This window comes from Natator depressus, chromosome 1 (assembly GCF_965152275.1).
Source record: "Natator depressus isolate rNatDep1 chromosome 1, rNatDep2.hap1, whole genome shotgun sequence".
Classification (NCBI taxonomy): Eukaryota; Metazoa; Chordata; order Testudines; family Cheloniidae; genus Natator; species Natator depressus.
Window position 1 is genome coordinate 141,188,462 of NC_134234.1, and position 17,538 is coordinate 141,205,999.

At 42.6% G+C, this 17,538-nt stretch overlaps 1 protein-coding gene across 1 annotated transcript in view; it reads left to right on the forward strand.

Moving 5' to 3' along the window:
* The window catches only part of C1HXorf58 (chromosome 1 CXorf58 homolog), a 94,546-nt gene that overhangs the window by 67,586 nt on the left and 9,422 nt on the right, over nt 1-17,538 (forward strand). The window contains exons 6-9 of the mRNA XM_074943742.1: nt 2,940-3,034; nt 7,242-7,353; nt 11,842-11,973; nt 13,063-13,292. Coding sequence (XP_074799843.1) covers nt 2,940-3,034; nt 7,242-7,353; nt 11,842-11,973; nt 13,063-13,292 — 569 coding nt within the window. The remainder of the gene's footprint in view (nt 1-2,939; nt 3,035-7,241; nt 7,354-11,841; nt 11,974-13,062; nt 13,293-17,538) is intronic.

Genomic DNA, 17,538 nt, shown 5'->3' on the forward strand with positions numbered 1-17,538 from the left:
ATTCTACTTTCACATCCCTCAGAAGTGTTCTAGCCCTCTTCCTAGGGATGCACAACTGTTTGCTGTAAACTTCACATAGTCTCTATTGATCTATCCAGGCATAGGATGTCAATAATTTTTATAAAGTTTTTAGAGTATACATGTGCTGTCCATAAAAGGGCCTACAGTACGTAAGAAATTGCTGTTTTTTAAGGCTTCCAGTTTCCCAAATAAGGATCTAACTGATCTTACATCCAGGTTTTTCTCAAAGAGAAACCAGCCTGAAGTATCACTGTGCCACTGTCCAATTTGAAGCACCAAATACAAAATGAAAAGGAGTACTTGTGGCACCTTACAGACTAACAAATTTATTTGAGCATAAGCTTTCGTGAGCTACAGCTCACTTCATCGGATGCATTCAGTGGAAAATACCTGGATGAAGTGAGCTGTAGCTCACGAAAGCTTATGCTCAAATAAATTTGTTAGTCTCTAAGGTGCCACAAGTACTCCTTTTCTTTTTGCGAATACAGACTAACATGGCTGCTACTCTGAAATACAAAATGGTGATTGCCACAGTCTCTTCTCCTTGCTCATAATTCATGGCTCCATTTTATCACATGAACACATCAGATGAATACTTACATATGCTCAGGAAGATTCCCCCTACTCTGCCAAAGGTGGAATGGGCTCCTGACTGATCCATCCCTTCTGAAGAGGAAAGTAGTGTTACCTGGAGAAACAGTACCCAGGTCCAAATTAACCAGTAGGCCCAAAACATTTGGCCTTAGGACCCTGAATTCCAGTGGAGCCCTACGCTAGAGTGATGAAACCCCTCAGCTGTAGCTTTTGGAGTTAGGGTAGTATCACTCTTCTGAATCTGCTATGCAGGCAAGCAGACAGGCTCGCTCCTATCTTCTTGGACAGTTCTCCACATTCTTTGCTCTCACTGTCTGTATGTCTTACACTGAGCAGAGCAAATATTTGAGTGGATTCAGAAAAGCTGTTTTTTTCCTCCTGCAATAATGTCACTCCATTGAATGGAATAAAAGGCAAGAGACATGGGGAGGTTGTAAAAGGGCTTATTCCTTCACCCACTCACTTCCCTGGTCCTTCTCGCATGAACAGAGAGCAACAATACCCGAAGTCCGAAGGTGCAAACAAGTCGATGTTGATTGGGGTGAACTTCTAGCAAGCAATGATTCCAATATCCTTCCTCAGTGTCCCCCTTCCCAGCTCTGATACCACAGAGCCTTGCCTGTGTCCCTATTCCCATTCCCTGTTCCCACTCCCCACCCCTTAGCAAAACATGATTCCAATTCCCCCAACCCCATTCACTGTTCCCATTCCCCCCTTACTTCCTGATTGACTGCAGACTATACAGTAAAACTTGAGTTCTGCTTAGCCATACCTTAACCAATCATTTTACTGAAATTTAACTAACCAATCCTAACATATTGTAACACGATTATCTAACCAATTATATCCCACTACCTTAATTGGTTTACTCCCAACAAAATTAATTATACAGCAGACAGAAACAATCACAGAACCAGACAGAGATTATACAGACAAACAATAGGGAAGTGAGTAGCAGCCGTGTTAGTCTGTATCCGCAAAAAGAAAAGGAGTACTTGTGGCACCTTAGAGACTAACAAATTTATTTGAGCATAAGCTTTCGTGAGCTACAGCTCACTTCATTGGATGCATGCAGTGGAAAATACAGTGGGGAGATTTTATATACACAGAGAACATGAAACAATGGGTGTTACCATACACACTGTAAGGAGAGTGATCAGGTAAGGTGAGCTATTACCAGCAGGAGAGAAAAAAACCCTTTTGTAGTGATAATCAAGGTGGGCCATTTCCACAAAGTAAAACTATTTCTCCATGTTTATTCCCCCCCGCCCCCCACTGTTCCTCACATGTTCTTGTCAACTGCTGGAAATGGCCCACTGCATGCATCCAATGAAGTGAGCTGTAGCTCACAAAAGCTTATGCTCAAATAAATGTGTTAGTCTCTAAGGTGCCACAAGTACTCCTTTTCTTTTTATAGGGAAGTGGGGACTACAGTGATAGAACAACAAAGAAATGAGGATTTCACACCCCAGCTGTTGATAAGTGAGTTCTTGCCAGACAGGATGCTATCAAACAAAGTTTTCTTTAAATCTTCTAGGCTCTTCCCTTTTTCTGGAGGTGACAGATTGGATCACCTTTTTAACTGCCAGAACTACCTTATTTCAGTGTGACTGGTGAGGATGTGACCGTTCCCTTCCCAGCTTATGGCTGCCTCTGCTGCTTAGCCAAAGGCCTTAGCCTAAGAACAGGGCCTCAGACTGTCACAGTAAGAGAAGGCCCTATACAGGCAGACAGTGATTGTGATTCTTTCTTTTATACCTCTATAACTAACTAAATTATAAGAATACACCTAAATTCTTAAAGTATAGGCCTTTGCAGACAGGCCTGAATATCTATATCTTAACAGAGTGTTCAGAGAATTGGGTGGAGGGAGAGATTGATGATAGTTTAAGAGAAGAGGAAAGACAGATGGAGAAGGAAAAAAGATGAGCACCTCGACAGTCTTGGGATTTTTTTAGTAAAAGGGACGAGCTAAAATTGTATGTGAGATGTATTTCCTAATATTTGTTGTCCTTATTGAAAACTACTTTGGATTTTTTGTAGTGCAAAGCTGAGAAAATAAAACTTATAACATTGGAAAGGGAGGGCAAAAAGATAAGAACTTCAGCAGAGAAAAGGGTAACATTGGGTAAAAGAATAAAATGAGTCATAAAAAAGAAACAATAATAAATATTGCAATTCTATAGTAACTGCCATCTAAGAATTTCAAAGCACTTTAAAAATACTAATTAACACTCTACTCCCATGTGAAACTGGTGTGGGATGTGTTATTATAGGAACCAAAACTGCTCAATTTTATTGAATAATGCCTGCATCTATTTCAGGAGCATTGCATTACATATGAGATTGTGAGGAGAGTGAGTCCTTTAGAAGCTGAACTTATAAAAGATCCTAGTATGCAGTGTAAAGTCAGATTCAGGTAAAGTAGTCAGATTTATTTATTCAACCCAGCATATATGATGATTTTTTCTAAAGTTAACCAAAAGTGCCATCAATTGTTTTTATTATAGTGTCACACTAGCAATGTTAGAGTTGACAGGGCAAGTTGTCTAAGTACAGTAATACTCAAACAAACGCCTTTTGGGCTAATATTTCTCATGTATTTTTACCTCACAAGTGAGTATTTTTGGAAAGTTTGATAAAGTTTTAATTGTTCATCTTAAAGTCACAGAAGCGCGGAGTGGGGGAAATGAATGTTTTTTGTTTGCTTTGCTTTTTTGGGATGGGGGTGTTATTTTTGCAATACAGTAGAACCTTAGAGTTACAAACACCTTGGGAATGGAGGTAGTTCGTAACTCTAAACAAAACATTATGGTTGTTCTTTCAAAAGTTTACAAGTGAATATTGACTTAATACAGCTTTGAAAATTGACTATGCAGAAGAAAAATGCTGTTTTTAATCATCTTAATTTAAATGAAACAAGCACAGAAACAGTTTCCTTACCTGATCAAGTCTTTTTTTAAACTTTCCCTTTATTTTTTTAGTAGTTTATGTTTAACACAGTACTGTACTGTATTTTCTTTTTTTTTCTCCTTTTTTTTTTTTTGCTGTCTGATTGTGTACTTCCAGTTCCAAATTAGGTGTGTGGTTGACTGGTCAGTTCGTAACTTTGATATTCATAACTCTGAGGTTCTACTGGAAGTGATTGTTTTTCTTGTTTTTGAAAAACTGGATTTTTTTGATATGTGGTGATTAACTTTTCATATTGAAAGCCAGACAGGTAAGTAGTCCTATGTATAGTAGAAATATGTCAGATACCTTTATTGCACACCATAAGCTATGTTTTCTTTTTAAAAATGCAAACTTACTATGGACTTGGATCTCATCTAGAATTAGTGCTTAATACATGCCTGAGGAAATGTAATTTAGAAATAAAATGATCTATTCTGCATGCACATATCATTATTTTTGCTATTTTTCTTTTTTACAACACACCAACATGCAGCACTCCAGATAGAAATATATGATATTTTTAGACATGCAAATAAACACTCTGGGCATAAGTTGTGACCTGTGTGAAAATTGACATTAAAGAGGAAGCTGGTGGTATTTGCAGTTTCCACTACTGCCTCCATAGCTTCAGGCAGAGGAGAGCAGCTTTAAATTGCAGTCAGGCTTTCATAGAGAGCCTTTCCCAAGTGAAACCTGACCGGGGATGAGCTGAATCAGCATATTCACTAGCTGCATTGTTCATGTCCCTTCTCTGGCTAGTCTGCACTAACCAAGTACAGGTGCCTCAACAAAGGGGTATGATGGATACCTTGCATTTCTGCAATTCCCATGCCCTCTGGACAGATTTACTGCCTTCAGTTGCTCTGCATACAAAATCTCAATCTCCTAATGTTTATTCATTGTGTGATCAATCTAACAAATGCATTTGATTTGAGTTTGTCCTTTAAAAAAATTAATTAAATGCTAAATGCAAATAGCCATTAATATCCAGACTTGTTTCTACATTTAAATAAGATGGTTTAAATGAATTCTAGTGTTTAGCAATTTTTAAACTGTGTCAGCATTTCAATTATATTATTCCATTTTGGCAGGAATTAAGATTCCAATCCTGCAATTTACAACAAGTAGGTGGTCTGACTAAGGTTATCAGGCATCCAGGTTTCGACCAGAATGCCCAGTTGAAAAGGGATCCTGGCGGCTCCGGTCAGCACAGCTGACAGGGTTGCTAAAAGTCTAGTCGGCTGCAGGCCAGCAGCGGGGCAGGCAGACTCTGTGCCCAGCTCCACGCGGCTCCTGGGAAGCGACTGGCATGTCCCTCCAGCTCCTAGGCAGAGGGGTAGTCCGGGGGCTCTGTGTGCTGCCCCCACCAACAGGCACTGGCCCAAGCACTGGCTCCACAGCTCCCATTGGAGCTGCCGCTTCCTGGGAGCACCTGAGGTCAGCACCACCCGTAGCCCGCACCCCGAACTCCCTCCCGTGCCCTAATCCCCGTCCTAGCCCTGAGCCCCCTCCTGCACTCTGAACCCCTCAGCCCCAGCCCAGAGCCCCTCCTGCCCCCAAACTCCTGGCCCCACTCCAGAGCCCGCACCCCCAGCCGGAGCCCTCACCCCCTCCTGCACCCCAACCTTCTGCCCTAGCCCGGAGCCCCCTCCCACACTCTGAACCCCTCGGCTCCAGCCCAGAGCCCCCTCCTGCACCCCAAACCTCTCATTCCTGACCCCACCCCAGAGCCCAAACGCCCAGCTGGAGCTCTCACCCCTCCCTGCACCCCAGCCCCTGCTCCAGCAGGGTGAAAATGAGCAAGTGAGTAAGAGTGGGGGAGAGTGAGTGACCGAGGGAGGGGGATGGAGTGAGTGAGGGGCGAGGTCTCAGGGAAGGGGCAGAGCAAGGGTGTTCTGTTTTCTGCAATTAGAAAGTTGGCAACTGAGACCTGACCATGTGTTGTAAAATGCTGGTTTGAGGCTTTGCTTTGTAATTCTATAATAAAATTCCTTCCAAGCTTCCCTCCCAAGGGTCTCCAAGCTTTGGGCCCAGATTTTGTTCCATTCAAGTCAAGGAGAGTTTATCAAGGTTCTGAACACCCTGCAGCTTCCACTGGGGTCACTGAGGTACCTAAATGTGGATTTAGGAAGCTAACTTTAGTCCTTTTTTAAGAACAAAAATAAGAACAAAAAACCCTGGACTTTGGCCTTTGACATAGCAACCATTTAGCACAATTGTACAAATTCTGGTTATTTTGATAAGTTGTCCCTGTTACTAGTTTGGAAGGGATTCCAGGGATGATTTCTTTTTAACATATGAGTCTGTTTTAAATGTATATAAAGAACTGAACGCAGCTAAAGCCCACTTTACAAAAACACACTGGGGTCATGCTGTCTTCATAAAATAGATATGTGACCATGCATGTTCATGCATTAGATTGTTTCATGAATTTGGGCAGCTGCAGAATGCGGATACAAAAAGAGAGTTAAGATACCATGATTTGGTATTTCCATACTGTCTAAAACAGAGGTGGGCAAACTACGTCCTGCCCGGCCCTTGAGCTCCTGGCCGGGGTGGCTAGTCCCTGCCCCCTCCGCTGCTGTTCCCCCTCCCCTGTAGGTACGCTGCCATGCAGGCAGCATGGCTTGCACCCACCCACCTCCCAGGCTTTCCAATAAGCCTGTCCTGCTGCTCTGAGCAGCATGGTAAGGGGGTGGGAGGAGGGAGGGTTGGATAAGAAGCAGGAGCTCCCGGGGGGGCAGACAGGGGCGGTTGGATGGGGCAGAGGTTTGGGGGGGAGCAGTCAGGAGACAGGGAGCAGGGGGGGTTGGATAGGGGTTGGAGGGTCTGGGGGTCCCGGGGGGGGCAGAGAGCAGGGGGGAGTTGGATGGGGGTGGGGTCCTGGGGCAGCAGTTAGGGACGGGGATCCCGGGAGGGGGCAGTGAGGGGACAAGGAGTGTGGGGGTTTGGATGGGTCAGGTGGGCCTGTCAGGGGTGGGGGTGTGGATAGGGGTCGGGGCAGTCAGGGGACAGGGAGCGGGTGGGTTGGATAGGGAGTGGGGTCCCGGGGGGGGGGCGGTTAGGGGTGGGGGGTCCCGGGAAGGGGCGGTCAGGGGACAAGGAGCGGGGGGGGGTGTTGGATGGGTCGGGGGTTCTGAGGGGGGCAGTCAGGGGGCGGGAAGTGGGATAGGCCCTCCATATCGTCTCGCAACCCCGATGTGGCCCTTGGGCCAAAAAGTTTGCCCACCCCTCGTCTAAAGTGTAGGGTTGTTTTTTTTTTTTTTTAAATGTTTACCACAACTTCACATTTCCTAGCTTTTCAATTTTTTCCCCTAAAGCCTTAACTGTCAAGTTTTCCTCCTCCTCTTAAATTATATATTTATTTCCAACCTACAGCCTAACAATATTTTTTGTGTTTGTGTATATTAATATAAATGAATTCAGCATAACCTAGGATGCTGGAGCCCGAGTCAACCTGGAGGGAGGGACAGTGGTGCAGGTCACCGCAGCACCTGTGTACCAGCAACCATGTTTATATTATTTGGGTTTGTTATCCTTGGAGTTTTTAGAGGATGGTTGGAGATCTTGAGTACCAGTGTTTTTTAACTAAGAGTTTATCCCTTCCAGTTTAAACAATAAGGAATCTGCTCTTTATAGTGCCAGATAGTTAACTTTGTTTTTTGTTTCTTTAGGTTTGCTGGTCATGAGTTTCCACCTTTCATTGTGTTCAAGATTTTTCGCCATACTGGAGGCCAAGGCAGCAAGTACATAAGTGGAAAAAGAACAATAAGTCCAGCAAGTGAGGTGACTTACTTTGTGATCGTTTTCTCTTCACTCCATCTATACCTTGGCTCTGAATTTTATTTTGTAAAATCCTATAACATCTTTATCCTCAGTTACACATATCTCCAATTCTAACAAGCAGACACTTCATTCCTTAAACAACATTACTTTTTTAGCAAAGAAACAATGATTCTTTCAGTATAGTATATAAAAACTCTTTGTATATCTATGCCCATATTCTCTATTTGGGTTAATTTATTTCTAGGAAATGTAGTCACTACAGGCACTGTTCTGTATAGCTGTCTTTTACAATTCTTTTGTCATTCAGTTCTGCCTTTATTTAATAGACATTAAAACTATATTTTTAGGCCCCTGAAATTAGTTAAGACAAAAGATTTGTTTTTATAAATTTGCTGAACAGGATTCTGTTAACCTTGTTCTTTTGACAGGTTATCCTTGCAGTGATGACGTACTTAAAAAAAAAATCACAACTTCTGATGCATTGAACAATAAGTTGTATTCTATGTAGATTTCTATACTATGCTCATCTCTGTAGTACGTAAGTGCCTATAAAGATAAGATGTGCGCACTTCGATTATAAGCTCTATAGGGTATGTTCTGCATTTTTGTTCTGCATTTGAAAATTGCTTAGCACAGTGGGCTCCTGGTCCATGACGGTGCTACAGTAATACAAATAATAATAATACAGTGTTTTTCTTCTTCAAGCAGTCAAGCAAGTCCACACTCTAGTGTATGTTATTCCTGTAATACAAGAAGCAAAAATTATTTTGGACCAAAACAAGAAGAATCCTGTAGTAATTGTGTGGTGCAGTTAGGGTGACCAGATTGCAAGAGTGAAATATCAGGACACACTGGGCGAGCGGTTGGGAGGAGAAAGACACAGGTGCACAGCCCCGACCGGAGCCATGAGAGGGGACACGTGGGGGTGGGCCCATGCTGCACCACACAGCTCCCCTGCCCAGCACCCCCTGATCTACTATGCCCAGAGCCCCCCCCCACAACCCTTCCACCACAAATGCACAGTGCTGTGCACACACACCCCTGCCCAGCGCCCCCCTGCCCAGAGCCCCACCACAGCTGCCCAGCACCCCACACAGAACCCCCCACTTGCTTTTTTCCCAATACACACAGATTTCCCCTCCATTCCTTCCTCCCTCCCAGTGCCCTTCCCCACAGCCCCACCACCACAACTATACAATGCCCCACACAGACCCCCAATGCCCTGACACACACAGATCTCCCCCACTGCCCAGCACCCCCCAACAAGCCCCCACTTCCTAGCATCCCAAAACACTCAAACCTCCCCCACTGCCCAGCACCCTCCACACACATTCCCAGACACTCACCATCATGCCCTGCCCCCTTCCCTGACCACACTCACCAGCCCTGCTGGGAGGTCTCTGGCTCCTAGGGTGAGAGCGGCAAGGGGAGTCTCCAGACTCTCCACGTGCTGCGCCTGCCACAAGCACAAGTTCCGTGGCTCCCACTGGCTGGGAAAAACGCCAGTGTGAGCTGCCGGAGCTGTGGAGGGCTCTGTGCCCTTTCTGGCGCCTGCAAGCCCCGCCCCTGCAGCACACGGGTGCCGGGAGCTGCCCCAGGAAGCGGTGAGCGGTGGTGCCGTGGCTGTGGTCCGGACGGTCCTGATATTGGGACAAAGTGCGTCCCGACGGATGTAAGGTCGGGACGCGGGACAAATCTTCTAAAATCGGGACTGTCCCGATAATATCGGGATGTCTGGTCACCCAAGGTGCAGTTTGGGTTTCAGGTTGGATTTCTGAAGACACATACTAGCATTTTCTTTCTTTAAAACTGCCTATTCTTTATTGACTGTATTGTCTTGAATAAAGGAGGTTTTAAATCCCTACCAGGTACATCAAACATTTTTGACTTAGTGTATTAGAGCCTTTGATTGTAGGAGAATCATAATTTGAAGGAATGCTTCAATAATCTTCACCTGTTCTCTCACCACTTTCTTCTGTTTCCTTGGAAAGTCAACAAGGCAGCTAGTAGAAGAATGCAGACAATGAGAACGGTACAGATTTGCCATGTATCTGCCAACTCTTTGGAAAGTATGTAGTGCATGACAAATCCTTGAGGAAGATTTGACAAGTCTGCTGCAGCTGGTTGAACTGTATAACAGAATGGTAAATAGAATTCCATGTTAATAAATGTGAACTAGTGCACACTGGAGGAAACAATTTAAACAGGGATTTCTGACCTTTCACATAAATACCCTTATCACTGTATTATGGGAAATTCTTATGTGCGTCTGTCTCAATCTCTTTTATTAAAGCCATTCCACTTGGTATTAAATATGCATTGGGCCAGAAAGATAGAGTGAGGATAACTCTATAGTCCAGTGGTTAGGGCAGTCATCTGAGAGGTGGGAACCTCTTCTCATCCGGCAGAGAGGGAGCTGAACTGGGGTCTCCCACATCCCAGGTGAATACCCTAACCACTGGCTATAACTCATGATTATAAGGGAGGCTGCTGCTTCCTCTCTCTCCCCTCCCAAGAGTTTTGTGTGGAATTAGGCATGCTCTGAACACACCTACTAGATCAGAGCCTACAAGCAAAAGGTGGGAGGATGTCTGTTTTCATCTGGTTTGAGGCTCATGCTGGGGCTTAGAGATAGGTACTGGACATCTGCCTGAGACAGCAGTGCACATGCCCAGAGGCAGAAACGTAGGTATATGGGAACTCTTGCAGTGAAAATTTAGGTGCCGAGTGAGTTTAGGCACCTATGTGGTTAGGCGGCAGTAGAGCAGAGGTTTTGTGGATCTGGGACTTGGGTACTTAAGTCCCTTTGTACATCTGGGATTGTCTAATTTGTGAACATCAACTGCCAGAATCTTGGATCACCATTGGCCTAAGAGCAGGCTGCTCACCTAGCTGTCCAGTTAGAAGAAACACACTGCCATGGTCGATACCAAACTAGAGGAAAGGGTTTAAGGACACAAAATGACCACACTGGTGTTTCAAAAATGATGGAGTAAAGAAGAGTCCCATAAACTGCCTAAATTGGTCTGTAGGCACCACCCTAAAAATCCAAATAGTGAAATACTGCAGAAATTAACATTCAGATACAGCAGTATATTTTACAGAAGTTCTGTCATTCCATCAGTGCTACTTGATATAGTTTACTGCATCATGACATTACACCTCATTTGATGTGTTATGTCTTAGCATAATATTTATAGCACAGCATAAGTCAGAAATGCAAGTGGTCAGTACCTACTGATCTTCCAGCCTATTCAGTTTAGCTTATATTTAACAGGAGTGAGAACATCTTTATATTTTAAGCAAAGAGGCCCATGTTTTAGGTTTATTCCACCCAAGTAAGGAAACAGTTGCTTTGTCATTATAGTGTGATTGACTAATTCAGTAACTCATGAATGAATATAATTTCCTTTTTATGAAATGAAGGAGGGTGGCAGCTTTGCGAGAAAGATTTTTTTCTGGTGTTTGCATGTAGCTTTCATTTGTAATTTTTAAAAAATTATTCTTAATTCCATCACCTTTGGTGCCTGCTGTGGAGGCAGTTCCTCAGCACTCTTAAAAGAGAAAAACTGGGTATAGCCAATACAATTATTTTTATATATAATAACTTTACCTTTCTTATAACATCTTTAGTACCAAGAGATCCTAGTAATTATAGATATACACCATTGAAATACAGACATTTCTGTGAGAGAGGGATGTTAAAGTTCTAGTGTCTACTCCAAACTACTAGTATGTTAAAGCTGTTTGAAAAAGTTTGCAACATTTAGAAGAATCCATTTTTTTATATTGGCGAAGTGGGGTTTTTTTTATATTCAAAGGGGCAGATCCTTAGCTGATCTGTCATAGCTCCATTGACTTCAATAGCGCTGTGACAAGTTATACAAGTTGAGGATGTGGAGCAAAACCTTCTGAATCAGTGCTAAACAAACACCACCCTTAGGCAAAAATCAGACTTGACAAATTTCAGCCACATAGATGAAGGTTTTAAAAAGCTATAAAGTTACTTTGTGCATCTGGGGGAAGCTGCTATGTCACTAAGCATTATTTTCAAAGTTGTAACTGAATTGTTTCACCATTATGCTGACCACTATTTTCGCATTGTTTATTTGTATTCTTCTGTCTGTCTGTATCCATTTGTTGTCTCTTGTCTTATACTTAAATTGTAAGCTGGCTGGGGCAGGGACTGTCTTTTCTATTTGTACAGCACCTAGCACAATGGCATTCTTGGTCCATGACTAGAGCTTCTAGGTGCTACAATTGTACAAATCATAGTATTAATAATGCAGAGTTAGTGGACAATCCATCTCCAATCTCTGTGAGTTTTCTGTGTACTAATTAGCATGCCTTGTTTATTTTAATTTTTTGTTGAGCACTGGGATTTCGGGAACATTAAGACTTTTCCCTGAGTTGAAATATTAGCACTCTAGGAATTTTGTATGTGTGTTTTTGGTTTTTTAGCTACAGTGTATTTCCTGTTTTTTATAGGCAGCAGTTGATGCTTGCAAGTTGATGGGACATCGGAAATATTATGATCAAATGATACAGGATGAACTTCAATACCAAAACCACAAAATAATAGATGAAATAGACGTTGCTACAGTGAAAGATTACATGCAAGTAAGAAATGTTTTCAAATATTTTCTTACAGGTTTTGATAATGAAAAAAATACTTCTTTTGGGGAAAAAAGATTATGACGTGATCTAAAATGTAGATAGTGACTATGACTGCAAGACTAAAATTTAAAGACCTAATTCTCAACAGCTTACACCTTGTGCAGCTATTTACATCAGCTCAAAATGAGTGTAAAGGGTACATCAAGCACTTCTGTGTGAGTGCAGAAATCTGATTTGGTAGCGATTTACATCCACCTTGAACAGATGTAAATGACTCTACAAATTACAAGGCACTGGAAAATGAAGCCCTATGATTGTGAAGCTCCAGAGAAGTTATTGAAGTTGTATGGATTAGGTCCTATAATGTATACTGTCAGGGTTACACAAGGATGGTAGAAATCTTTAAAAGATCACTCTGATAACTGTGATACTCTTTAAATGGAATAAGTGAGAAGAGAATCAGTACCATTCTGTTTTTTTTAGACCAGTGTTAGTATATTGATTTTGATGAAATTGCGGCTGATTTATAGTACTATAAGTGAGAGAAGAATCATCACCAAGAAGTGCTGATGCTTGAGTAGTGCAATGAAACCTTTTCTGGTTAGTTCCTATTTTTAAAAAATTTAGGGCCAAATCCTGGATGACTGGCTATGCCAGCCAGATCTAGGAAGGATGGTGGCATGTAAACATTGCTATGAACAATACTCTAATTTCAAATAATTATTTGTTACGATTGAGCAGCGAAGGAACTCAGACTATTAATGTACATATGCATATTTTTGTGATCAATTTAAATTTACTGATTATATTATAATTTTATGTATATTTATGTAATGGAGGTAGATATAGATATCCAGAGAACAGATGTCATTGTATTATAGGAATTTTAAGGCAGAATAGGTCATTACAGGGGTTCCAGCCATTTGATTTACTCTGAATAAGGTTTTCTTTAATGTGCAAGTTCATCATTAAAATGATTAATGAGGATGAGAAAATAAGAATAGCGGAGACTTGGGACCCCAATAAAATGAATTAGGTTTTCATGCAAGCATTTATTTTATAAATTACTATTATTATTTTGTGGCCTTATAGTACATCAGTAACCTGGATGAGACCCCAGCATACTTTGGTGGCAGGGATAACTGCTGGAGAAAATTGTCTCTGGAAAACTTTCCCAGGACAATGATAATGTATGACATAATGGATTATGCACAGTCTGGGACACTGTCAAACCGACTTAAGGAGAAACTGACATTTCTGCTCCTGAGGCCACAGAATGAAGAGATACGGCATGATCAACTCATGACTGTTTCTCGAGTCAGGTAAAAAAATACCCAACAACTTATCCACAATAACAAGCTTAATTTTTATTTTGAATTTCTATACTTCGTACTTTATTTTAAGGCTCTCAAAATACATATTAATTAATGACAGGTTTCAGAGTAGCAGCCGTGTTAGTCTGTATCCGCAAAAAGAACAGGAGTACTTGTGGCACCTTAGAGGCTAACAAATTTATTAGCGCATAAGCTTCCGTGGGCTACAGCCCACTTCATCATATGCATAGAATGGAACATATAGTAAGAAGAAATATATATACATACAGATAAGTTGGAAGTTGCCATACAAACTGTGAGAGGCTAATTAGTTAAGATGAGCTATTATCAGCAGGAGAAAAAAACTTTTGTAGTGATAATCAAGATGGCCCATATAGACAGTTGACAAGAAGGTGTGAGGATACTTAACTTTAGGGAAATAGATTCAATATGTGTAATGACCCAGACACTCCCAGTCTCTATTCAAACCCAAGTAAATGGTATCCAGTTTGCAAATTAATTCCAATTCAGCAGTCTCTCGTTGTAGTCTGTTTCTGAAGTTTTTTTGTTGAAGAATTGCCACTTTTAGGTCTGTAGTCGAGTGACCAAAGAGATTGAAGTGTTCTCTGACTGGTTTTTGAATGTAATAATTCTTGACATCTGATTTGTGTCCATTTATTCTTTTGCGTAGAGACTGTCCGGTTTGGCCAATGTACATGGCAGAGGGGCATTGCTGGCACATGATGGCATACATCACATTGGTAGATATGCAGGTGAATGAGCCCCTGATGGCGTGGCTAATGTGATTAGGTCCTATGATGGTGTCACTTGAATAAATATGTGGACAGAGTTGGCATCGGGCTTTGTTGCAAGGATAGGTTCCTGGGTTAGTGTTTTTGTTGTGTGGTGTGTGGTTGCTGGAGAGTATTTGCTTAATGTTCACAAAACACCAATGACCAGTGGTAGAATTATTCCCATTTTACAGATGGGTAAACTGGCACAGGGGAGTTTAGTGACTTGCCAAAGTTCATACGTTAAGTCAGTACGGAGTCAAGGATAGAACCCAGGAGATACTCCTAGTGCTTTTTATTATCTACTAAATAATATTGTTTTAGAGATTGTCCAATAAGTCAACATTTTAATCTTTAGTAGAAAAAGATCTGCATGATCATTTACTGGCAATATAACAACAAATATGTGCCACAAATCTCAACACATAGTGGAGAAAATTGGATTTTCTTTTATATTCCTATTTAAACTGCTGTTACCATTTTGTAACTTCTACCATTAAACATCAATGTGTTTCTCACTAACACATACTGGGAAATAATTAGTGTCAATACGCAGGGGCTGCCATGTCTTAATATACTCTTTTAAATCACAAATCTACGTGATTTTAAAAGAGGCCTTACCCCAAATCTTTTCTCTAAGTATGTTCACTGAAATGGAAAACACAACACTGAGTCATGTCATTCTTGCGTTGATTGTCAGCACATCTTTTTTTAAACTTCCTTTTCTGGTCTTTTTAACGTTAACTGATGTTTTGAGCTTTTTTTCATTTTAATTAAAGGAATACTGTCAAAATTGGCAGGCCTCTGCCTGTCCCCTAGAAAAGTTATGTTGTCAGCTATATTACTGTATTGACAGCCATAAAGTATGAAGTCATCTGTTCAACCAGTAGTTCACAGCATAGGTGTAGGCAGTGATCATGCAAACTTCCCTGTGATTCCCCACCAATATACCTCAAGTATTTCAAAGGGACCATGTCTACTCGGTGAAATGGTAGTTGTATTTCTATTCCCATTCAGTTATCATTTCTATTATTTATGTTGTGGCAGCACCCAGTATGCTTAGCTGCTTCCCTCAACACAGATGATGACAGTCTCTGCACTGCAGAGTTTATAATCTAAAATTATAAAGGCAGATGAAGGGTGAAAGAAATGTATACGTCATGCAAACAAAGTAATCCACCTGATGACAGACACACATCTAACTAGTCACGCTTTTATTTTGACACTTTTTGTCTAGTTAAATGCATTACATTCTTGGCATCCTACCTCCTTATCTTTCCTCCACACTAATTCCCAGCTTTAATTCCAGAGTTCTTATGCCACTCCCTCCCTGTATTCAAACCCTTTCCTTTGCATAATTGAATAGCTCACTTACAAGGTACATAGATTGTTGACACTACTAGCAAGAGTGTCAATTAGTGCCACAACTGGTAATTTTCTAATGTGGTCATCTGTGCATTAATAATTAGAATGAGATCACATTGCTCACTGAACAGCTTTCTGATCATGGCAACTGGCAACCATGCAGTCCAACTCCTTGTGAAGGTCAAGGGAGTCTTAGGGTACGTCTACGATATGAAATTATTTCGAAATTATTCTATTTGAATTTTCGGAAGCGATTTTGTACATTCGGTCTTCTGTGTCCCCACTAAAGCGCGTGAATTCGGCGGAGTGCGTCCACAGTACCGAAGCTAGCATCGAATGTCGGAGCAGCAGTGCACTGTGGGTAGCTATCCCACAGTTCCCGCAGTCCCCACCGCCCACTGGAATTCTGGGTTAAGCTCCCAGTGCATGATGGGGCAAAAACATTCTCGTGGGTGTTTCTGGGTGTGTGTCGTCAGTCGTTCCTCCCTTTGTGAAAGCTACTGCAGACAATTGTTTTGCGTCTTTTTGGCGTGCATACGCCATACTGCTTTCAGCAGACGGTGCACTGCTGCTCTTCTGCTACTATGAATCCACCTCGCATTTCCTCTCGTCTTCCTATGTAATCTCTAGTATCTACTCTTTCTCTTCCTCATCGAACGCTTCCGCTGCCACTCTGCTCTCCTACGTTTCATGCCCTTTTGCCAGGATTACCCATAGAGGCGCCAAAGCCATGGAGCCCACTCAGATCTCCACTGCAGTTTTGACCATTGTAAATACCTTGCGCATTATCCAGCAGTACGTGCAGTATTTGCAAAACCGGGCAAGGAAGCGACAACAGCGTAATTACTATACTGATGAGGACATGGACACAGATGTTCCTAGAAGCACGGCATGTGGTGATTGGGAGATCATGGTGCTGTTGGGCCAGGTTCATGCTGTGGAACGCCAATTCTGGGCCCGGGAAACAAGCACAGACTGGTGGGACCGCATAGCGTTTCAGGTATGGGATGATTCCCAGTGGCTGAGAAACTTTCATATGCGTAGGAACTTTCATGGAACTTTGTGACTTCCTGTCCTCTGCCCTGAAGTGCAAAAACACCAAAATGAGAGCAGCCCTCACAGTTGAGAAGCGAGTGGCCATAGCCCTGTGGAAGCTTGCAGCACCCGACAGCTACCGGTCAGTCAGGAATCAGTTTGGAGTGGGCAAATCTACTGTGGGGGCTGCTGTGATGCAAGTAGCCAACACAGTCATTGACCAGCTGCTATCAAGGGTAGTGACTTTGGGAAATGTGCAGACCATTGTGGATGGCTTTAATGCGCTGGGGTTTCCTAACTGTGGCGAGGTGATAGATGGAACGCATATCCCTATCTTGGCCCCAGAACACCGGGGCGGCCAGTACGTAAACCGCAAGGGGTACTTTTCCATGGTGCTGCAAGCACTGGTGGATCACAGGGGACGTTTCACCGACATCAACGTGAAAGGTGCATGACGCTTGCATCTTCAGGAACTCTGGTCTGTTTGAACAGCTGCAGGAAGGGACTTACTTCCCAGACCAGAAAATTACTGTTGGGGATGTTGAAATGCTTATAGTTATCCTCGGGGACCCAGCCTACCCCTTAATGCCATGGCTCATGAAGCCGTACACAGGCACCCTGGACAGTAGTAAGGAGCAGTTCAACTATAGGCTGAGCAAGTGCAGAATGGTCGTGGAATGTGCATTCGGATGTTTGAAAGCGCGCTGGTGCAGTTTACTGACTCGGTTAGATCTCAGCACAACCAGTATTCCAATTTATTTGAGCATAAGCTTTCGTGAGCTACAGCTCACTTCAAAGCTTATGCTCAATAAATTTGTTAGTCTTTAAGGTGCCACAAGTGCTCCTTTTCTTTTTGCGGATACAGACTAACACGGCTGCTACTCTGAAACCTGTCAATATTCCAGTTGTAATTGCTGCTTGTTGTGTGCTCCACAATATCTGTGAGAGTAAGGGGGAGATGTTTATTGTGGGGTGGGAGGTTGAGGCAACTCACCTGGCGGCCAGTTTTGCACAGCCAGACAACAGGGCGATTAGAAGAGCGCAGCAGGGCACGCTGCACATCA